A 24,703-nucleotide genomic window follows, 5' to 3' on the forward strand; every position below is an offset into this window, starting at 1 on the left:
ATTTTTTTATGCCCCACCTACAATAGTAGAGGGGCACTATGTTTTTCGATCTGTGCGTATGTTCTTTCGTTCGTTCGTTCGTCCATCCGTCCGTTCGTCTGTCTGTCCCGCTACAGGTTAAAGTTTTTGGTCAAGGTAGTTTTTGATGAAGTTGAAGTCCAATCAACTTGAAACTTAGTACACATGTTCCCTATGATATGATCTTTCTAATTTTAATGCTAAATACGAGTTTTGACCCCAATTTCACGGGCATCCTTGTACTCTGGAAACATTCATGTTTCCATTGTGTAAATTTTAAGCGGAGTTGCACAACATACAAGTTAGTTTACAGTATGATGAATGACAGGTTGGCAAGCTCGCATGATAAAAAGGGTAACTGTTTTATGTGACTAAATCCCAGAGCCTTCAGAGTATACCTTGTAGTTGTGCACCGTTTTTGTGAACACAATTTGAGGATTTTTTCAGATAAAAAACTTTATTTGTAATGAACACCTACAGTTTTTAACTCAAAAGACCCTTACTTTCTAGAATGTAAATAGACATACAATGTGCACCTCACTACTGCTCATTTTGTGTACACCTTTGAATTTTTTTGTAGATGATGACACCTACTCTTCTTTCAGTAGCATTCTTGATGGAACCCAGGAGGGTACCCATTTTGTGTAAAAAACTGCTCTTAGGTTTTTAACTCTGAGACCTCAAACTTCTTAGGCTGTTTTTTTAGATGTCTCCTCACTTTGTATACTTATTAAGGTGATCCTTGCAGACTTTTCAAATGGTGAAATTTAGTCAATGTTCTTGATGGAAGGTATTATTAATTAGATTTTGTCTATACTAACTAACATCTCCTGGAGATTTATTTTTCCCTTGTTTTGCAATTTTTTTTCGAAATCAGTACGTAGATATCAACTTTCTTTACTAGCATTATGGAATTAATTCAGAGTAATATACATCAAAACAAATGTACTAACAAACAATTATGCATCAGATAATATTGCAGTAAAGGAAACTTGAAAATATCTGAAATTTCAGGGCATCAATGTTAAGCCAGTATACACAAAGAAAGACACAGAACATGTTGAGAAAGAACTGCCTGGACTATTTCCTTACACAAGAGGACCCTATAGCACAATGTACACATATAGACCTTGGACTATCAGACAGGTAAGTGGAAACATCAGGTCTGTATAGTGGAAAGTATTCATACAGAGTGTTGACCTTCAAACAGGATTCCTATTCAAACAAGGTCTCTATATTAAAGTGTATACATGCAGACTATCAGACAGGCTAGTAGACCTTTTTATAAGAATACTGTAAATTCAGAGTATTTGTGTGCATTTTATTTCGCCATTGTTGAGCAGAGAATGGACAAAAATATGAGATTAATTGTGATTCAAGAAATGCAGCATAGAAATAATGCTATCAGAATGAAAATGTGAGTTTTTATTTTTGTGAACCCTATCCCATCACAGTTTTCACAATAATAAAAACATCGTAAAATTTCTGGCAGGAAACCTATCAATCCAAGTCAATTAAGATCAGAGTCATAAGCACCTTGTCAGGATCTTGGTTCCAAATCAAAACTCCAGTGTTGACTGGGTACTGATCATTGTAGATGAACTAAGAACACTTGACCACTGAGGCCCTACATAAAAGTAACTTATTGTACAAATAAAACTTTATACATACAGACCTTATCAGACAGGTTTAATAGTGGATGTCTTGAAAAAGCAAACCTTATAAAATACAATATATACAGCTAAACATAGACCTTTGACCTTCAGATAATAATTGAAAAATTGCCTGAGTAGAAAAGGTTGGAAAGTACAATAGAAAATGAAAGGATATGGAGTAAATGTACATGGGACAAAATCGCACACAATACATAGAAAACATAGAAAATTATCAATGAACAGGGCTTTTATTCCTGTTCTTCATCTTGACAGTTGATGTAGGGTCTTCAACAATGAACGAATCATTCATACCCTACAAAGTACAATGAATACATACAGACTGTTGACTGTAAGGTACAGGAGTGAACAAATTACATTACATTACATTACATTACATTACATTACATTACATTACATTACATTACATTACATTACATTACATTACATTACATTACATTACATTACATTACATTACATTACATTACATTATGAAGGTTACTTTCTGCTTCTCTTATTTCCTATCAATAAAAATCCAAGTAACAAACATGAAATTAAACAAATAGATATGATAAATAGAAGCTATCAATACCAAATATGAAAACTCATATCAATCAAAGTTTGTCTCATTTTATAAGTATGCAGGATTCAGTACTGTTGAAGAAAGTAACAAGTTTTACAGAGACAATATAGCAGGAGGACAACAAGGTCTAAGTGTGGCATTTGATCTTCCAACACATAGAGGGTGAGCTTAGTTTATTTATTATATCATTTGACCATCACTAGCTGGTTTTTTATCAAGTCTTTTTATGCCCCCGCCGTAGCGGAGGGGGCATTAAGTTTTACCCTTGTCTGTACGTAAGTCCGTCTGTACGTCCCAAAGTTGGTTTCCGTTCTCTAACTTTAGTTTGCCTCTACCAAATACTATGAAACTTATACACAATGCTTATTACCACAAAACACAGATCAAGTTTGAATTTTGGTGGCGTCACTTTAACCGTTCTAGAGTTATGCCCCTTTACAAATGGAAAAATTACTGAATTTTTCGTTTCCGTTCTCTAACTTTAGTTTGCCTCAACCAAATGCTATGAAATTTATTTGAATTTTGGTGGCGTCACTTTAACCGTTCTAGAGTTATGCCCCCTTACAAATGGAAAAATTACTGAATTTTTCGTTTCCGTTCTCTAACTTTAGTTTGACGCAACTAAATACTATGAAACTTATACACAATGCTTATTACCACAAAAGACAGATCAGGTTTGAATTTTGGTGGTGTCACTTTAACCATTCTAGAGTTATGCCTCTTTACAAATGGAAATATTGCTGAATTTTTGTTTCCGTTCTCTAACTTTAGTTTGCCTCGACCAAATGCTATGAAACTTATACAAAATGCTTATTACCACAAAAGACAGATCAAGTTTGAATTTTGGTGGTGTCACTTTAACCATTCTAGAGTTATGCCTCTTTACAAATGGAAAAATTGCTGAATTTTTGTTTCCGTTCTCTTACTTAAGTTTGCCTCAACCAAATTTTATGAAACTTAAACATAATACTTATTACCACAACACTCAGATCAAGTACAAATTTGGGTAGGTTCACTTTTACCGTTCTTCAGTTATGTTCGTTTATAATTTTATATGATATTCAAGCAGGGGCATCATCTGTGTCCCATGGATACATTCCACATTTATTTGTTGCTGATTTGACCACAAAATCTAAATCATCAATTGTGTCTCTATCACAGTCTTGTATGTAATATTTAGACAACAGAATTTATAAAAAGTAAGTGTTTTACAGGATCAGGTATTATTTATTATAAGAGCTATTACCTATTCCTATCCCCAAAAATTCTGAAAAAAGTTGAATCTTTAATCCTTTTAAATTTAAGTTATTTCGATTGTTAAATGGAAAGGATGATTATATCCAGACAATTAATAACAAAAATGTTAGTTTTGATGTCACTTTGATGTCATAAAATTATTTAAAATGTTCAAATTCAGATATTTGACCTAAAATTGGCCAATTTGCATATAGATTTTGCCAAAGTTAGAGATGGACATGAAACTAAACTTCTGTTTTTTCAAGTAACATCTTATACAAAATTCCTTTGGGGAATAGAACTTCATCATTTGTTCTTTTAACAGAGATAATGAAGCTGTAATGACCATAAAAGGCTTCTCATCAGTTACAATTTTTTTGCCTCATACTGATGACATTGTTTATGTATTCAACTTCTGTTGCTTATGATTAATTACTAATTGGTGAAATGCACATGAATAATTAAGGGGGACAAGGGTCCTATTTTGTATTTGTATTTTAGTATAGTTGGTTTTTATCAAACACAGTACAAATTATATTTACTGTGACAGTTTTATAATGATGGAATTCTTGTTATGGATTTCTTGGTTTACACACATCCTGAATATCCAATGATGAGGGGCCTGATGGGTTATTTTCGTTCTTCGTGATCGGCGCATTTTCGCTAGCGTGATCCGTTTTTCTACAGATTTTTTTTTTTTTAATATTTTCGTGATCTGTGATCATGGAAATTTATTTTCTGTGAATCGTGATTGACAAAAAAATCAACTCGTGAATCGTGATGAGACCCCCCATCAGGCCCCTCAATGATATTCAATATTTTCTCAGAATTTATTTTTAAATTGGCTGCTTAACAGTCAAAGTAAGCACCATATTTGTGATATGCTAAACAAAACTGAAAGCAATAAGTATAAATAAATGGCAAAATTTGGCAGGTTTCAGCTCATTTTGAAAAACTCTGTGCGTATTGATGTCTTTTTTAGTAGATCTAAAATCACCAATTCAATTACCCACTATTACACATTAATTTCCAAAACATTTAAAAATTTAAATTCTTTAAAAAACATTACATATATTAAAGTTGAATGTTATTTTAGTTATGATTCTGACAACCCAAGAGTAGTTGGAGATGTAGGTATGGCAGGTGTAGCTATAGATTCTGTGGAGGATACTAAATTATTGTTTGATGGAATCCCTCTCAATAAGATTTCTACATCCATGACGATGAATGGTGCTGTACTACCTGTTATGGCAATGTACATTGTGGCTGCTGAAGAACAGGTGGGTGTAACATACAGGTTATCTAATGTGTAATATATAAGTGATGTAATGTATACTTACTGGTGTGTGTATATAGTGTGAATAAATATGTGTAATATATAGTTGATGTAATGTATAATTACTGATGATAATTATGGTGTGAGTAAATATGTGTATTATACAGGTTATATATATGTAAGGTGAAGGTGTAATTACTAGTGGTAATATGGTGTGAAGAAATATATATGTAATACAGTTGTTATGTAAATGCATAACTGTTGCAACATGTAGAAGACAAATAACTAGTATGCAAAATATTTCGGATAAAACTAATTTCTGAGGAACAAAACATCACAATTACGATGCTTGATCAAGAATGTATGTGTTGCCTTGCTACAAATATACAACTTGTACTGATCTGATAGTTATGCTGTTTTTATTTCACTAATGATGTTTCTGACATGAAACTCCAGCATCTTAATAAAATCATAACCTTCCTTGGTATGTGTGGTAATAGAAAGTTTTTTTTATTATCTCAAAGTGGATTTTCAAATCTTTGATACTTTGCCATCTACCTAATGAATCATTACTTTGTTATAAGAAATATTTTTTCAAAATAGTTTTTTATAATACCAAATAATATATCTTATCATAACTGTTGATATCTTTCAATGTCTTAATAATATTGTTTGTTCTAATGCTGACAGGGAGCTAAGCAGTCAGAGTTGGCGGGTACAATACAGAATGATATCCTCAAAGAATTTATGGTCAGAAATACTTATATATTCCCACCAGACCCGTCAATGAAAATCATAGGAGATATCTTTAAATACACATCAGAGGTAAAGTAATAGTTATTGTTGAAATTGAAATAATGATTCAGTTGATAATCCTTAAAAAAATGAAAAGAACACTCAAAGTGGAATATTTGAAAGCCAAGGATGTATAAGAACTGAAAAATTTAAGAGCTATATGACCGAAAAGGACCTACAAATAATAGCCAAATTCATCTAAGATTAACTTTGCCTGAGAGAGAGTTGAAATCTTAGTTTCTTAATAATTTCTAAATTTGTAAAGAATTTAAGAAAGCTTGTTATATATCATTTCAGTACCAAATTATTGACTACTGAGTTGATGATACAGACACTTCTGACAGGAACTGATAGTCCATTAGCAGTGGTATTGACCCAGTGCTGAACTGTCTTAATATTCTAACCATACAGATTTCATAAACAGATCTATATAGATATACATGAACAACTTTTGATAATCCAAACTTAAGGAATGCAAATATATGGCTTCAATAATAGAGTGTCTTCCCTGTATCATGTAACTAGACATGGAATTTCATCTACTATGTATTATGAGCATGATGGACTTACATGTTTTCATCTTTCAGACATTATTTTTTAATTTGTTAGGATTTAATTCAATTTTATGATACAGGGTTTCCCCATGGTCAATTTTTTTTTTCACCACTTCTTTCGCCAAAACAATATATTTATTGCCACTTTCAATTTTTTTTGGCCAAATAACATAAACATATTTTTCGTTTAAAACTTTCCTTCTTTCTAACAAAAAAAAATCAGTTTGCCGCATAGTTGTTTCTACAAATCTTTTTTTTAATCTACATTGTAATAAATAAACACTTAACATTTACTTTTTAAATCATCACCAGATTCATCTTCAATTTATCGGATATTACTTCCCGTCTAGTTGAAGAATAGACTACGGCAGAGATTTTTCTTTTTTTTAATATCCTTCGTAGCAACAGATTTCTTTTCCGGACAATTGTAAAAAGAACAATTCAAACCGTAAAACTATGCTTCAAATACTTGCGTCGTCAAAATGATTGTAAAGTATCCATATTTTTATCAAAGTTAAAAGATAAGTTTAAAGTCAGAGATTTTCTTGATTTTGAACATTTTTCGTCGTAACAACAGTTTTCTCTACCGGATCACCATTAAAAGAAAAAGAGGAGATGTAACGATATGCTTCAACCATGAACGTCCCTAAAACGATTGTGATGTACCTTTTTCAAAACAATTATTTCTATCAAAGTTGTAAATAAATCCTTAAGTTGACATGTGAAACCATTTAACCACACCAATTCATTAAACAATACAATCAACATCTTTATTAGTCCCCTACCGACGAAGTCGAAGGAGACTTTAGGTTTGCACTCTGTCCATCTGTCTGTCCGTCCGTCCGTCTGTCCATCCGTCAGTCCGGCAACTCAGCTTTCCACACTTTTTTTCTTCGTTCTTGAAGATATTGATTTGATATTTGGTATATAGTTTTATAATGACAAGTTATAGATCAAGTTCGAATTTTGTTCCGGTCTGATGATTTAGTCCAGAGTTATGGTCCATAAAAAAATCCATAACTAATGTAAGAGTATACTATGTCAAACTATATATCTGTACAAAGGGAGATAACTCATTTTTTAAAAGACATTCTTTGGTAAATTGTTTGAGGAATTTTGTGGCAGATTTATATGTTATTTTGTATAAACTAATTTTCTGAATGCTACATGTATATATATATATTTTTTTTTTATTAAGTGAAATCCTTTAATTAGATAATAATCTATTTTTATTAAAGTTAATATTTTATTACATTACATTGTGTAGATAAAAGTTGTTGACATTGGAACTATTAATTATATTTGATTGTAATTCAAAAATAGATATACATTGTATTACATCATATCTAATGTTAGAGTGTTATAGGTTTTTCACACTTTTTTTCATCATGCTTGAAGATATTGATTGACAATTGGCATATAGTTTTATCATGACAAGTTACAAATCAAGTTCAAATTTTTGTTTCAGTCTGATAATTTTGTGCAGAGTTATGGTCCTTGGACTTGAAAAAATTCTCTCATATATTCAGTTTTCCACACTGTTTTTAGTCATGCTTGAAGATATTGACTTGATATTTTCTATTTGTTTACACCATGACAAGTTATAGAACAAGTTAGCATTTTGTTCCAGTATAATGAATTTTTAACCGGTAGGGGACTTTGTATTGCCATGCAATACTCTCAGAATGCTTGTTAATTAGTTCGTTGTTGCTTATAGCTAAATGCAATTAGCTAATTATTGATTTTCTGTCAAAATTGTAACTAGTTAAAGGTGAATTCCCAGTATTGTCTGATCAGATTAAGTCCGAGAAACCTGAAAAAAATAAACAAGATGGATAAAATCGAACTGTTATATTTCTTTCGCCAAATTCTTTTGCCAATAATGAATTTTGATCGCCATAATTTTTATTTTTTCACAAAATGTGAAAATGGCGACCATCAGCGGAAACCCTGATGATATATTATAAAGGGTCACTATAGATCTTGCAATACAATGTTTTGAAACAAAGAAACATCTAGATATGTGACATATATATATAATATATATTTCATGTGATTGTAATAGACTAAGAACAAGCTTCTTTTGCATCCTTCATATTACAAAACAACATTAAAGTGATACACTCATATACCACAAAAATTTCAAGAACTCATGTAAATTACTTTAGATAACATACATAGGAGTAAATCATGATTTACAAAATAACTGGTATACACATATAGTTTTTTGCACACATAAAAAATTGTTATGACAAAAAACTCTTGACATTTATTTATTAAAAAATACAAGGAATTTACATTATTTCAATATATACCTGTCTGTAGTAATTGGTTTTCTTCTCAGAACATGCCAAAGTTTAATTCCATATCTATATCTGGATACCACATGCAAGAAGCTGGTGCAGATGCAGTTTTGGAAATGGCTTTTACTTTGGCAGATGGTTTGCAATACATCAAAACAGGTAAATGGAGGAATATTTTAGACAAGAATATGGATAAACAGAGAAGAGTGATAAATATCATTGAGATATCAACCCAACCAAACAAGTTTAACAAAAATATACAAATAAATGATTTATAGTAACACTTCTTGAAAAATGTTTTAGTAAAAGTAGACATCAAAATAGTGATAAATTATTGCTTTACAACTCTCTTGTTTTATTTAGAAATAAAGAGATATAAAAGGTTTGTTACTTGAGCATAATCTAATGACTCTTTCCTTGAAAAAAGACGGTTGTCTTTTGAAATACCTTTTTATAGCCATTGTAGAATTAATTATAACCTTTAATCATACATGAAACACTGAATAACTGAGTACAACAGATTCATATACAGGATTTTTAAGTTTTAGTGTTTTTCAAATGAATTTAAATTTGCATAATTAGTATATCAAGGTATTTTTTGTATCGGTTAAGAGGACTTTAAGTAAGTAAGTAATCAGGTAAATACTGTAGAAACATTAATTTTCGTGGGGTTAAAATTTCGTGGTTTTGTCTCTTTATAAAATTTCATGGGGATTTTATTTCGTGGTTTCCAGTAAATGGAAGTGATATTATATGTATTTTAAATTTTAATGGGGGTTTTAATTTCGTGGATATATTCTTTCCACGAAATAAACGAAATTAAATCCTCCACGAAAATTTCTGCTTTTACAGTATTTAATTATAATGTCACAACCGAGTATTATACAACAATACTGTACATCAGATGAAAGCACTACAAAAATTATATTAGATTCCTGTTTTAAAAGACATGAGACACTTAAACCTTTACCCATTAAATGCATTCAGAATTTTGAAATAAAGCTAAATGTTAAAATATTACTAAATATGAATGTAACTAATTATTTACAATTGATAAGCATACTAAGAACAAATGTGCATTCCTTGCAATTCAGCACATGAAAAAACAAACTCACAAAACGAGATAGTAATTGCAAGAATATAGTTATGAGCTTTCCATGTATTCTCCATTTTTTTAAGTAAGCACTTTCAGTTTTAAAGCTGCCACAAATAGTTATATTGGAAAATAGACAAAATAAAAAGCTCTTTCACTGATTTTTGGTATGGTGCCCTTTTTAGAAGATGAAAACAGTTTCAACAAAATGAGTTTGAAAAATTTTTAGGATGAAGATTTTGTCAGCTAGGCTTTGAGACATATTTTTCAAAGAAAATTAAGAATTAAATTTTTTTTTTCATTATTTCATGAGGCAGTACAAATTAACTATGTGTTCTGATGAAATAAACAGTTTAAAAGAATATATATTTAGAAACAAGGTGACCCTCAAATACATTTATTTTTCAGGTTTAAGCAGAGGTCTTGATATCGATAAGTTTGCTCCACGTTTGTCATTTTTCTGGGGAGTTGGAATGAATTTTTATATGGTATGTCTTAATAAAACTTTAATAGTATCTAAAAACTTTGAAACTGAACTACACCAGATACTATGTAGGCCATATGCAACTATTCCAGTTTTAATTAGGTCCGATAACTCTGCATGTTACTGGTTAATTAGGATTATGTAAAATTTACTGGTTACCCGTGTGATGGAATAATTTAGAAAATTGAAAAATATAGACATTTCACCTCAGTTAACATCCATTCAAGGTTATTTTTTATTAATTTAAAATAATATCATTAAATAATTTCATTAAGAATCGTACAAAACTACATAGGTCTTGTCAAAACTGTGCATTGCACCTGATCATGGTGTAAGTGTAGAAAAGACATTGTTTGTTTTCTTTGATCACGTCGGTGTTATGACTTAACATCTCCTTAATCCAGCTATGTATTAGGGTATTATTAGAAAGACAATTACATGTCAAATTTAATTGCAATATTTACACCGAAATCAAATATAAATATTTGCATGGAAGAAATTAATGTCTAACATCGTCTACGTTTGAAAATTAATTGGTCGCCATGTTTTTCATAACTTCGAAATTTTATCACAACGAACAAAATGAATCCACTTTCTCAAAAAGAAACATTGTTTGATTCTATGCTGCTTTTAGGTAAGACAATGACTGAAAATGTATGCATCCAACAGTTATTTGATTTCCATCGTAAAAATCCTATAAAATATCTTTTCACAAGTCGAGTTACGATGTCAATGTAAGTCATGTAAACAGTGCACGATCGATGCATATAAATCTTTATTTTGTGTGCGAGAGACTGTTTATTTCTAATATATATAAACTAAAGTGAAGGTGAAATAAGTAATTTCTTAAAAATAATAAGACACACTTTAAATATTGCAATATTACTTTTTAATTAATAATAAATAAAACATGCTGTGTTGTTGTTTACGTCCAACAGCGGCCGCCATTTCCTAATTTTGCTAACGAATGCCAAAATGTGAACTTTTCAATCGAAACAAAAAGTTTATTGCCTAAAGTGATTTGGTTTTCGATTTCTTTGAAATAAATGTATTGTGGACCTTTTTAGGGGTTGGAAGGATATTATTTACAATAGAAAAGTTGAGAAAATTGATTATTTAAGAAGGTCCCATTGCAATTTTATCGAGTTTTAACGAGGAAGTTAATGGAGGCTGTGTGGTTATGGCACCTCAATTTTCAAACTTAATTTGAAGCAAGAAGTCATATTTCTGAACTGAATTTTAGAACATAATTAATTGTTAATAGGAAAATTCTTAAAAACGAGGTGTTGGAAGGTAAAATACACAATGTAATAAAAAAGCTATGATCATTTAATTTATGAGGCCTGTTCATTTTCATTGATAAAACGATTGGCCATAAATGATATACAACTGAATTGTAAAAGTCACTTGATGACCGCGATAGTTGGATATGTTTCCAGCTGAAATTTTAAAAGTTCAAAAAGTGATAGCAAAATGATGTGAATAAATAACTATCTTCAACAACAATTCAAAACGGCTATGTAAACCGTAATATTCCATTCCGTTACAGAGATTTTGAATATATCGTAAAAGCATCCACTTTATACATGTATTCTTTTTTGTTTAAATTTTTACTACTGGTTACAAGTTAAGAGCACAAGAACCATAGATCTTAAAACCTATCTATTTAGATGTAAATAAGTTTTATTATTGTGAGTGTTAATGATCTACTTTTGATAAACCATTTATATTTTGAATGTTGTTACATTAGCATCTAAAATAAATGTGAGACATAGGTACATGGTCATAGGGTTGATGGAAAAAAGTTTTTGTCTGTTTTACAGAAGGATTGTACGTTAATAAAAGTTACTTTTTGTGGAGTGAAATGAATAAGGATTCAAATAATGTATGATTTATCTTCCTAAAAATAGATATTACAATTTTGAGACAGAAACTTGTCACCGAAAGCTGTGTAGGTGATTACAATGTTTTCATATGGACTGCGCTCTGACGTCTGACTGCCTCAGCAGACAGTTAAAAGTATTCCAATCATACTAATAATTATTATTGCATGCAAACAGTATAATAAAATTAGATTAATCTGATTTTTTTTTTAAAGTGTAAGTAGATAAATATTTTATAAATGTTCATTTGCTTTTTTTTTTAGGAAATTGCAAAAATGAGAGCTGCAAGAAGACTTTGGGCAAACCTATTAAAAGAAAAGTTCAATCCAAAGAATCCTAAATCTTTATTGCTACGAACACATTCACAAACTTCAGGATGGTCATTAACAGAACAGGTATATGATCAAAATACTGAACCAATGTAGGAAGGTTTTATTAAGTCTCCCAAACAAAGTTTGGGAAGACTTATTGTTTTTGCTCAGTTCTTATTATTATTATTCTTCTTCTTCTTCTTCTTCTTCTTCTTCTTCCGCCGCTTTTAAATTTGAACTTGTCCGCACCCGTTCTCCAAAACCGCTTGTCAGATTAACTTAGGGTTTCACAATATGTTAGACTAACATGTCTAGTGGTGCAATCAGGGTTTTGTTTGTGCAATGGGGTTTATAAAGGGGTACTTTGAGGGGCAAAAAGAAAAGAGGGTTTTACTATAGAACCCTATGGGATTTTATTTTTTAAAATTTTCAAATGATTATAAATTGAAAACCGTTTGTGATAGACACAATCTTTTTAATTGAAAATGTTCTAAATGATAAAGCCCATTAAATGAAACACAGGGTTAGTCCCCAGGGGTCACCCCCACCCCCTGCCATTTAAGAAAGTTCTAATACCTTGTAAGTGGTCAAGATCCCCACCCCTAAACCATATATATTCTGGTTTGTCATGCTAAGATGGTTTGAATGATATACAGGGTTAGTCCCAAGGGGTCATCCCGACCCCCTGCCATTTGAGAAAGTTCTAATATCTTGTAAATGGTCGAGATCCCCACCCCTAAACCATATATATTCTGGTTTGTCATGCGAAGATGGTTTGAATGATATACAGGGTTAGTCCCCAGGGGTCATCCCGACCCCCTGCCATTTGAGAAAGTTCTAATATCTTGTAAATGGTTGAGATCCCCACCCCTAAACCATATATATTCCTATTTGTCATGTCTCGAACATTTGAATGACGTATACGGTCAGTCCCCAGGGGTTCCCCCACCCCCAATGTTCTAATATCTTGTAAATGGTTGAGATCCCCACCCCTAAACCATATATATTCCTGTTCGTCATGTAATGAACATTTGAATGACGTATAGGGCCATTCCTCAGGGGTTCCTCCCCACCCCCAATGTTCTAGTATCTTGTAAATGGTCGAGATCCCCACCCCTGAACCACATATATTCTGGTTTGTCATGCCAAGATGATTTGAATGATATACAAGGTTAGTCCCCAGGCATCACTAATGCATATAACTTTACTGGACCAAACCAATTTTCACTGGACGTTGCCCAATGTCAGGCGACCCTGGGAATTACGAATTATGGCAGCTTCATTTGGGAGACTTCGTAACAGCATCCTGTTACAATCATTTCTTGTTTTAAATGTTCTGCCTAGGATAGTAGGTAGACATAATGTTTTCTGGTTTGTGTGTCAGTCCATCCGTTAGTCCATCTGTTTTGCCCATGCATCTGTCCAGTATTATGTTAAAGTTGTGGTTTAAGGTAGTTTTCCATGAACTTGTGGTCACATGAACTTTAAACTTAGTAAACATGTTCTTTATGATGGGAATTTAAAAAAATATATGTAAAAATTAGAGTTTCAACTAACATGGATATGTGACTACTCTAATTCATCTGAATATTGTAGCCTATGTGAAACAAACCAAATATAAAGGCTGCTTATTTCTTTGTCAGTCATAATTACAATATACTTAGATTTATGTTGAAATATGTCTGAATATTTGAGTAAAATATGTAAGGAATTTTTTTCGATAAAAAACGAACCCAGCTGTTTATTTATGTTTCAGGATCCTTATAACAATATAATAAGGACCTGTGTAGAGGGAATGGCTGCAGTGTTTGGTGGAACCCAGTCCTTACATACTAACTCATTTGATGAGGCCTTAGGATTACCTACTCCATTCAGTGCTAGAATTGCTAGAAATACTCAGATAATACTACAAGAAGAATCTGGTATCACTAAGGTATCATTACCTTTGGTTTAGGAATAACTAAATGAAGGTTTATATTGTGCTTGATAAAGGAAATTTAAGGTGTCTAAGATGTTTCTTTCTGAGCGGGCAAGTTAAAAATTCAGCTTAGTTAGTTCGTTAAGTACAAAACAGGGTCAATATTTTTATCACTTAAATGGAAACAACACTTTATTTTTTTTGTGCGTCCAAAGTATTTTTCTGGATTTACCGTCATCAGGTACACTCAAACCCAAATGTTTGAAAGCCTAGGACAATGTAGGATGTATAAGACCTTAACATTTAAGAGTTATATGACCAAAAGGGACCTTAAAAAATACAAATTCATCTCAGGTCTATTTCTTCTGAGGAAGTTGGAACCTTAGTTTCTCATTAATTTCTTAAATATGTTCTCACCCAAAATATAGCTACAATAATCTGCTGGAGAATACATATAACCAACTAATCTATCAGTGGACCAACAGCTAAAATTTCACTGCTTTAAATGCTGTCATAAAACAAAAAAACAATTGAAGGTGTAATAAGGTTTGGATGAATTATTATAATCTGTAATTGCTTATTTACAGACACATGGAACTTTTGATTTTGTTATATAATGATACTTTATATAACACATTTCCCATTTATTTACATCTAAGGTTGAAATACACGCTTTACACTTTGATATTAATATACTAAAATGTTACTTTATAAAAAGACTATTCAGTTACTGGGGATTCATTACTATTCGTTGGATACCAATTTTCGTGGATACTGGTAAACCACGAATTCAAATGTTCAACTATTTACAAATTTTCCATTGGTTTGTATGCAGACTTTGGCAAAACCACGAAATTAAATATCCACCAAAATGCAAGTTTTCCTCAATCCACGAAAATTGGTACCCACGAAAATAAATGAATCCACAGTATATGTTCTTCTGAAGAATATAAAAATGAAGCTTACAGTAATATTTGAACAGGTGGCTGATCCATGGGGAGGATCTTACATGATGGAAAGCCTGACAGAAGAAATCTATGAGGCAGCACTTAACGTTATCAATGAGGTACTTCAGTAAGAGATGAACAAGACAAACTGTTGAATGGTGTCTAAATGTAGTTTGATGGCTAAAGTCTATTTGTGAATATCAGTCCATCATAATAAGAGGTCAAGTTCAATGTGATCCTTTGCTACAAAAATATAGTTTATATTTGATTTACAGGAGTGTGATTAAGTATGAAGTTATCTCTGTAAAGCAGTTGTTACCCTTTGCCCTCTGGTTTCTTTCATTTATTTAACAAACCCAGGAAATAATCTGAACGTACAGAAATTAGAAATGAAATTAATTAAGTTTTTTGTACAACCAACAATCAATCAATTAATCAGATCATTATTAAAAACTTAGTTAAAAATACTAAACCTTGCAATTACAACCCTTTTTTACAGATTGCAAGTATATGTGAATATATGAGGAAAATAACTTTCTAGTCGAGTTAACATAAAATTTTCTTTATGTAGCATCAATTTAAACACCTTTGTGTGGGGGTGTTAATTCATTTTTCTATATAAAAAAAAAGAAAGTATATAACTACATTGTAATTGTCTAGTTGTCGAGCCAGTGACTTTTGTCGCAGAAAGCTCAACATAGGGATAGTGATCCAGCGGTGGCCACTGCGGTGTTAACTAACTCTTAATATTTCAGAAGGTAGAAGACCTGAATGCTTCACATTTGTATATAGATACCTTATGTTATGAAGTTTCCATCTGTCATATTTCCTTTGTCCTTGACCTCATTTTCATGGTTCAGTGACTCCTTGAAAAAAAAGTATTTTTTGTAATGTTAATTTCTCTCCTATTATGAGTAATAGGATAAATATATTTGGTATGTGCATACCTTGCACAGTCCCCATGCCTGTCAGATAGTTTTCACTTGACCTTGACCTCATTTCATGGTTCAGTGAACAAGGTTAAGTTTTTGTGGTCAAGTCCATATCTCAGATACTATAAGCAATAGGTCTACTGCATTTGGTGTATGAAATGATTGTAAGGTGTACATGTCCAACTGCCAGGTGTCATCTGACCTTGACCTCATTTTCATGGTTCAGTGGTTAAAGTTAAGTTTTGTGTTTAGGTCTATTTTTCTAATACTGTATGCAATAGGTCAGCTATATTTGGTGTATGGAAATATTTTATGACATTCATGTCAGTCTGTTGTTTTATTTAACCTTGACCTCATTTTCACTGTTCATTGCTCAATGTTAAGTTTTTGTGTTTTGGTCTGTTTTTCTTTAAACTATAAGCGGTAGGTCACCTATGTTTGGTCTATGGAATGATTGTAAAGTGTACATGTCTGTCTGGCATGGTTCATCTGACCTTTAACTTATTTTCATGGTTCACTGGTTAAAATTCAGTTTTTGTGTTTTGATCTATTTTTCTAATACTGTATGCAACAGGTCAGCTTTATTTGGTGTATGGAAATATTTTATGATGTACATGTCAGTCTGGCAGGTTTTATTTAACATTGACCTCATTTTCACTGTTCATTGCTCAATGTTAAGTTTTTGTGTTTTGGTCTGTTTTTCTTAAAACTATAAGCAGTAGGTCACCTATGTTTAGTCTATGGAATGATTGTAAAGTGTACATGTCTGTCTGGCATGGTTCATCTGACCTTTAACTTATTTTCATGGTTCACTGGTTAAAGTTCAGTTTTTGTGTTTTGATCTATTTTTCTAATACTGTATGCAACAGGTCAGCTTTATTTGGTGTATGGAACTATTTTATGATGTACATGTCAGTCTGGCAGGTTTTATTTAACCTTGACCTCATTTTCACTGTTCATTGCTCAATGTTAAGTTTTTGTGTTTTGGTCTGTTTTTCTTTAAACTATAAGCAGTAGGTCACCTATGTTTAGTCTATGAAATGATTGTAAAGTGTACATGTCTGTCTGGCATGGTTCGTCTGATCTTGACCTCATTTTCATGGTTCAATGGTTAAAGTTACGTTTTTGTGTTTTTGTCTATTTTTCTAATACTGTATGCAATAGGTCAGCTATATTTGGTGTATGGAAATATTTTATGACGTACATGTCAGTCTGTTGTTTTATTTAACCTTGACCTCATTTTCACTGTTCATTGCTCAATGTTAAGTTTTTGTGTTTTGGTCTGTTTTTCTTAAAACTATAAGCAGTAGGTCACCTATGTTTGGTCTATGGAACGATTGTAAAGTGTACATGTCTGTCTGGCATGGTTCATCTGACCTTTAACTTATTTTCATGGTTCACTGGTTAAAGTTCAGTTTTTGTGTTTTGATCTATTTTTCTAATACTGTATGCAATAGGTCAGCTATATTTGGTGTATGGAAATATTTTATGACGTACTTGTCAGTCTGTTGTTTTATTTAACCTTGACCTCATTTTCACTGTTCATTGCTCAATGTTAAGTTTTTGTGTTTTGGTCTGTTTTTCTTTAAACTATAAGCAGTAGGTCACCTATGTTTAGTCTATGGAATGATTGTAAAGTGTACATGTCTGTCTGGCATGGTTCATCTGATCTTGACCTCATTTTCATGGTTCAATGGTTAAAGTTACGTTTTTGTGTTTTGGTCTATTTTTCTAATACTGTATGCAATAGGTCAGCTATATTTTGTGTATGGAAATATTTTATGACATACATGTCAGTCTGGCAGGTTTTATTTAACCTTGACCTCATTTTCACTGTTCATTGCTCAATGTTAAGTTTTTGTGTTTTGGTCTGTTTTTCTTTAAACTATAAGCAGTAGGTCACCTATGTTAAGTCTATGGAATGATTGTAAAGTGTACATGTCCGTCTGGCATGGTTCATCTGATCTTGACCTCATTTTCATGGTTCATTGCTCAATGTTAAGTTTTTGTGTTTTGGTCTGTTTTTCTTAAACTATAAGCAATATGTCAACTATGTTTGGTGTATGGAATGATTGTAAAGTGTACATGGTTGTCTCGCAGGGTTTATCTGACCTTGAACTCATATTCATGGTTCATTGGTCAATATAATATTTTCATGGTTTGGTCTGTTTCTTGTATACTATAAGCAATAGGTCAACTATATTCAATGTATGGAATGATTGTAAGGTGTACATGTATTTCTCACTTGGTTTATCTGACCTTGACCTCATTTTCTTGGATCATGATAAGTTAATGTGATACTTGTAGTAAAACTTTATAGTTAGGGCTATCAATATAAAATCAATGGTGGTAAAGTAGGCGAGACATTTCAGCGTGTGCACTCTTGTTTTATGTTTTGGTATGAATGATTTCTGTTTTTTTTTTTCAATAACAAAACTCTTAAATTATGTTTTATTTGAGGGGTTAGGCACTATTTGAAATATTTTTTCCACCTAAGAAATGATACTTCTTAGAAATATTTTAAAGATTTTTTTGGCTGAATGAAATGTTTTTCTAATTTCAATAAAAAAAAGTATACCAGTTCATCTTTTTATTATTTATCTATTGGGAGTGCATCTTTTACTAACAGAAACTTAGTTGTGACTGTACATTTTACTGTAAAATTCCAGGTAGAAGATATGGGTGGAATGGCAAAGGCTGTAGCAGCAGGCATGCCTAAGCTGAGAATAGAAGAATGTGCTGCAAAAAGACAGGCTAGAATCGATAGTGGTTCAGGTAATATCTAATATAGTAGACATTTACACCAAAAGTTGTGTATGTTTTACAGTTTCTGGGGTAAAGATTGTATAAAATGCAATCGAACCATATTGTCAATGGCTGGAGAGCTATATTTTCCAGGCCTCAACTCTACCTTTGAGAGCACAGACAACATAGTACAGTGATTTGAAAATCCTTTAATAGATCCTATCCATGTACATGTTAAGCAATTTTTTAGACAAAAACTAAATTTTCAAGTTATACAATGATGCGTAAGTGTTGCTCTTGTCTCCTCCTTTAAGATATTGACTGTGAACTTTCATATCCAATTCGAAAAAATAAAGTTCTATCAAGAGAATTGCTACTTGGTAAAAACTACTCCTCTTTAAGGTTTATTTTGGAAAATAAGTTAGTTTTTATTATACAACTGCCATTAAATAATTATCCAAATAGACCACTAGTACTGCCATATGAATTTCTTTAGATGTTTCTCTTAACTGTACAAATACAAATTTATATTTATTAAACTCAGGCCAATAGAGATCAATTCAAGAAATTCAGAAAAAAAAACAGCTTTAATTTTTAATTATAAAAGAAATGGTCTTTATTAGCATTAAAAAGTATTTGTTTATGTTACAGAGGTGATTGTTGGTATAAACAAATATAAATTGGCAGAACAGGGTCAAATTGATGTTCTATGTATAGATAATACTGTGGTCAAACAAAAACAGATGGAAAGACTGACGAAAGTCAGAGAGACTAGAGATAAAAAGAAGGTATGTTTGGCAAAACATGAGACATTTTTTTAGAATCAATTTCTTAAACATAACGCTGTAACACTGACAGCAGCAGTTGCAGGCAAGACAGAGGGTTCTTGGGCACAGTTTATAAGTTTTTAAATAGAAACTGCCTTTCCAACACATCAATGTGTTGATTTGTTAATATTTATAAAACCAAATTTCCATTTCCAATCATAACATCCTGATGATGTCATAGTAAGTGTAATGGGCATTACAGTAAATTGGCAACAGTTTATAACAGTCAGTTCAGGATTCCCTACATATTTCTCTGATATAACTACATTTTCTTTATGGTCAATACTCACCACTGGCACCATGTATCATTTTTACTGCCATAATTCATAATAGTTATTCATCACCTACAAGAATGTTATGGCCTTACCCATCAAAATAATACCCCACTCTATATTGCATTCACCTTGTCTGTCTGTATATTCGTCCTTTCATCTTTTCCTCCTTCTATTTGTTCAACAAATATTTTTGTCACACTTTTCTCAGTTTCTACTCAACAGAACAACTGTTTGCCAATACTTTATATTTTTCCTGTTGAAAGAACTTAAAAAATCTTGTCACACTTTACTCCGGTACTATTGAAAAGAATGACTTCATATTTAATCAGCAGCTTGATAGTTATGAGTTGTAATGTGTGTGCTCTTTTTGAATTTGTCAAACACCCACTACCTGTTTGCCAATACTTTGAACTTTTATGCCCCACCTACGATAGTAGAGGGGTATTATGTTTTTCGGTCTGTGCATCCGTTCATTTGTCCGTCCGTTTGTCCGTCTGTTCCGCTTCAGGTAAAAGTTTTTGGTCACTTCAGGTTAAAGTTTTTGGTCAAAGTAGTTTTTGATGAAGTTGAAGTCCAATCAATTTGAAACTTAGTACACATGTTCCCTATGATATGATCTTTCTAATTTTAATTCCAAATTAGAGTTTTGACCCCAGATTCACGGTCCACTGAACCTAGAAAATGATAGTGCAAGTGGCCACATTCTTGTTCAATATGTTGAAAGAACTTAAAGTTTTTGTCACACTTTTCTTGAGTACTACTGAACAGAATTGCTTCATATTTAGTCAGCAGCTTGGCAGTGATGAGTTGCAAAGTATGAGCGCTTTTTAGATCTGTCAAACACCTAAAACCTGTTATCAGATTCTTTGAATTAAGAGTTGTATGCCTCAGGGCTTCCAAAAAATATTTGTCCCAGCCGGACATTTTTTGTCTTATCCCGATTTTGATCCCTTAAGACTATGTAACAAAAGGCAATCATGCTAATCAGTTTGGTATCATATAAACAATGAACCTAAAACGATATTAAACTGGACTTTTGATACAAATTCGCTGTACTGACGTAAACTGTTAAATTGACAGTGCATCATTCGAAGTGTGCAACATTAGCGTACTAATATCTGCCTTAGAATCTTTATTTGTGCAAAATCATCCCTGTCGAAATTATACTTTCGTTATTGAAGTTACATTTTCTCATACCGGATGTTGACTTTACAATGGTAAAACACGGACTAGAGACGGATACGAAAAATCCGTGTACATTTAAAAAGCACAATCGAGTTGAAGTAGCTCCTTCCAACGTTATTTCTTCAAGAAAATACTTGAAATGAACGTTAGATAAAAGTATCAATGATAATTTTAGTATTTTTGAAGAATTTGGATGCATAATTAAATCTCACAACTGCGCACATGCACACGCGTGTTCTTTGCTCAAACAACGTGGTCCTGACGATTTTTTCTTTATAACTAGTTTTTAACAATTTTCATCAAATCATATTTATATACATATTTTTGATTATTTAAATCTTTTTGATTAAACTAATAATATGCAAACCGCTGAAATTTATAAAAATAACTTCAAATAGACCGATCAATGTCCAGTACATATTAGTTTACCTGTTACCTGAACAGGTAAATTTCAACTGTCTGACAACTAATTAACCTTGATTGTAATGAGAGGGTATTAAAATAGGATTTGTTTTGATAGTACTTATTCACCATGTCACTTTTATGACCGGAAATGTGGCTGTTTAAGGCAAAAGGTCAGGTCAAAAAGATCGCAAAAACTTCAATTTTTTTCTGAATTATGCAAAAATGGCAAACCTACGTTAAATGTCCGTTTCAGGTTTAGCACAATAAGTCATATTTATAATTTATCGGTCATGTCCAGAAAATAAGACCGTTTTGGAAGCCCTGGTATGCTTAGCATGATAATGTGTGCAATCTTGTATAATCTGTAAGATGTCACAAATTGAAATTGTTGAAATCCTGTCAGAGCAACAATACTCTTTGTGATTACAGTAGATGAAGGCAGAAGATAATACCCCTTACTCTTTGTGATTACAGTAGATGATGGTAGGGGATAATACCCCTTTTTAGCTCACCTGGCCCTGTGGACCAAGTGATCTTTTCTCATCACTTGGCATCCGTCATCTGTTGTCTGTCGTCATTGTCTTCGTCCGTTAACTTTTACAAAAATCTTCTCCTCTGAAACCACTGGGGCAAATTTATCCAAACTTGGCCACAATCATCATTGGGGTATCTAGTTTAAAAAATGTGTCTGACGACCCAGCCTGTTGACCAACATGGCCGCCATGGCAAAAAATAGAACATAGGGGTAAAATACAGTTTTTATACGACTGCAAAAATTAAAAAATTTTTGGTTGTATATTGGTATCAAGTTGTCGTCGTCATCGTCAGCATCGTCCGAAGACAGATGGTTTACAGATAATAACTTTAGTATAAGTAAATAGAAATCAATAAAATTTTAACACAAGGTTTATAACCACTAAAGGAAGATTGGGATTGATTTTGGGGGTTATGGTCCCAACTGTTTAGGAATTAGGGGCAAACAAGGGGCCCAAATAAGCATTTTTGTAGTTTCCAGACAATAACTTGTGTTAAAGTGTTTGAATCTCTCTGAAATTATACCACAAGTTTCCATAATACAAAGGGATGGTTAGGATTGACTTTGGGGGGGGGGGGGGGGGGGGGGGGGGGGGGGGGGGTTATGGCTCAAACCATTTAGGAATTTGGGGTAAAAAAAGGGGAAAAACAAGGGTTTTTCTGGTTAAAGGACAATTGAGACAATTTAAAAGCAGTGTAAGGGAGGTAATCCAAATCAAAATCCAAATCAATTTAAATAACAATGTTTGATTACCTCCCTTACACTGCTGGTAAATTATGTATTAAGAAATGATGATTGTCTGAGATACTGACCATAACTTGAGGGAAAGAATTATTTTTTGGAATAAGGGAGAGGGGGGAGGTTAAAAAAATTGGAGGGGGACAATCTTTCTCATTTCAGATTTCAGAAATTAAAAGAAAACTTCTTCAAATATTTTTTTTTTGGGGTTAATATTCAACAGCATAGTGTATTGCACAAACGCAAAAAAATGGGGGTAAAATTTTTTTTTCGGGGGGGGCGTGGGGGGGGCGGGGATCAATTCGCATAGTGTATTGAGCAAAAGCAAAAAATTGAATATGAATTTGAATAACCAATTTGAAGTTCTTTGACTACAGTTATTCTGTGTCAGAAACCTATTATGTGTCAAAAATTTAATTACAATCCAAATTCAAACCTGTATCAAGCATGAATATTGTGTCCATTTTGGCCCCAACTTTTCAGGGTTGGACATCCGCGTGTATACAGCTGTGCTCAGCAAAGCAATTTTTGATTTATATATAAAAGCAAATAATAATGATATGGTTTGATTTCATCAAAAATTGAAATATTGGGGTTCTTTGATATGCTGAATCTTACCGTGTATTTAGATTCTTAATTTTTGGTCCCGTTTTCAAATTGGTCTACATTAAGGTCCAAAGGGTCCAAAATTAAACTTAATTTGTTTTTAACAAAAATTGAATTCTTGGGGTTCTTTGATATGCTGAATCTAACCGTGTATGTATTTAGATTTTGGATATTGGACCATAATAGGTAAATTAAAATTTTTTTATGTTCTTAGACCATATTCATTCTGTGTCAGAAACCTATACTGTGTCAAATATTTAATCACAATCCAAATTCAGAGCTGTATCAAGCTTGAATGTTGTGTCCATACTTGCCCAAACTGTTCAGAATTCGACCTCTGCGGTCGTATCAAGCTGCGCCCAGCGGAGCATTTTATTGTCTTATACCTCTGAAATTAAAGCATTTAGAGTAAATTTGACATGGGGGTGAAAATGTTCATCAGGTTTAGATCTATCTGCCCTGAAATTTTCAGATGAATCAGATAACCCATTGTTGGGTTGATGCCCCTGAATTAGTAACTTTAAGGATATTTTGCAGTGTTTGGTTATTATCTGGAATATTATTATAGATAGAGATAAACTGTAAGCAGCAATAATGTTCAGCAAAGTACAATCTACATATAAGTCAGCATGACCAAAATTGTCAGTTGACCTCTTAAGGAGTTATTGCCCTTTATAGTCAATTTTTAACAATTTTTCGTTAAGTTTTGTAATCTTTTACAAAAATCTTCACCTCTGAAATGAATGAGACAAATTTAACCAAACTTGGCCCCATCATCATTAGGGTATCTTGTTTAAAAAATGTGTCCAATGACCTCGCCTGCCAACCAAAATGGCGGACATGGCTAAAAATAGAACATAGGGGTAAAATGCAGTTTTTGGCTTATATCTCTGAAACTAAAGCATTTAGAGCAATTCTGACAATGGCTAAAAATGTTCATTAGGCTAAGATCTATCTGCCCTGATATTTTTAGATGAATCAGACAACACGTTGTTGGGTTGCTGCCCCTGAATTGGTAATTTTAAGGAAATTTTGCAGTTTTTTTTTATGACGTTGGCGTCGTCGACGTCGTCCGAAGACACATTGTTTTTCGCACAATAACTTTAGTTTAAGTGAATGGATCTCTATGAAATTTTACCATAAGGTTCAATACCAAAAAAAAAGGAAGGTTGGGATTGATATTGGGGGTTATGGTACCAACAGTTGAATAAGGGCCAAAAAGGGGCCAAAAATAAGCATTTTTGTAACTTCCAGACAACAACTTGTGTGTTAGTGTATGGATCTCTTTGACATTGTACCATATATCAAAGGGAAGGCTGGGATTGATTTTGGGGGTAATTGCCTCAAAATTTTAGGAATTAGGGGCCAAAAAAGGGGGAAAAAAACAAGCATTTTTCTAGTT

General features: G+C 32.4%; 1 protein-coding gene across 1 annotated transcript in view; it reads left to right on the plus strand.

The window, feature by feature from the left end:
- Positions 1 to 24,703, plus strand: part of LOC127728380 (methylmalonyl-CoA mutase, mitochondrial-like) — a 91,780-nt gene that overhangs the window by 8,569 nt on the left and 58,508 nt on the right. Inside the window, exons 3-13 of the mRNA XM_052235730.1 lie at positions 1,033 to 1,164; positions 2,309 to 2,415; positions 4,586 to 4,769; positions 5,456 to 5,590; positions 8,459 to 8,576; positions 9,919 to 9,998; positions 12,141 to 12,272; positions 13,945 to 14,121; positions 15,089 to 15,172; positions 18,655 to 18,760; positions 19,382 to 19,518. Coding sequence (XP_052091690.1) covers positions 1,033 to 1,164; positions 2,309 to 2,415; positions 4,586 to 4,769; positions 5,456 to 5,590; positions 8,459 to 8,576; positions 9,919 to 9,998; positions 12,141 to 12,272; positions 13,945 to 14,121; positions 15,089 to 15,172; positions 18,655 to 18,760; positions 19,382 to 19,518 — 1,392 coding nt within the window. The remainder of the gene's footprint in view (positions 1 to 1,032; positions 1,165 to 2,308; positions 2,416 to 4,585; positions 4,770 to 5,455; positions 5,591 to 8,458; positions 8,577 to 9,918; positions 9,999 to 12,140; positions 12,273 to 13,944; positions 14,122 to 15,088; positions 15,173 to 18,654; positions 18,761 to 19,381; positions 19,519 to 24,703) is intronic.

This window comes from Mytilus californianus, unplaced genomic scaffold (genome assembly GCF_021869535.1).
Source record: "Mytilus californianus isolate M0D057914Y unplaced genomic scaffold, xbMytCali1.0.p SCAF_2, whole genome shotgun sequence".
NCBI lineage: Eukaryota > Metazoa > Mollusca > Bivalvia > Mytilida > Mytilidae > Mytilus > Mytilus californianus.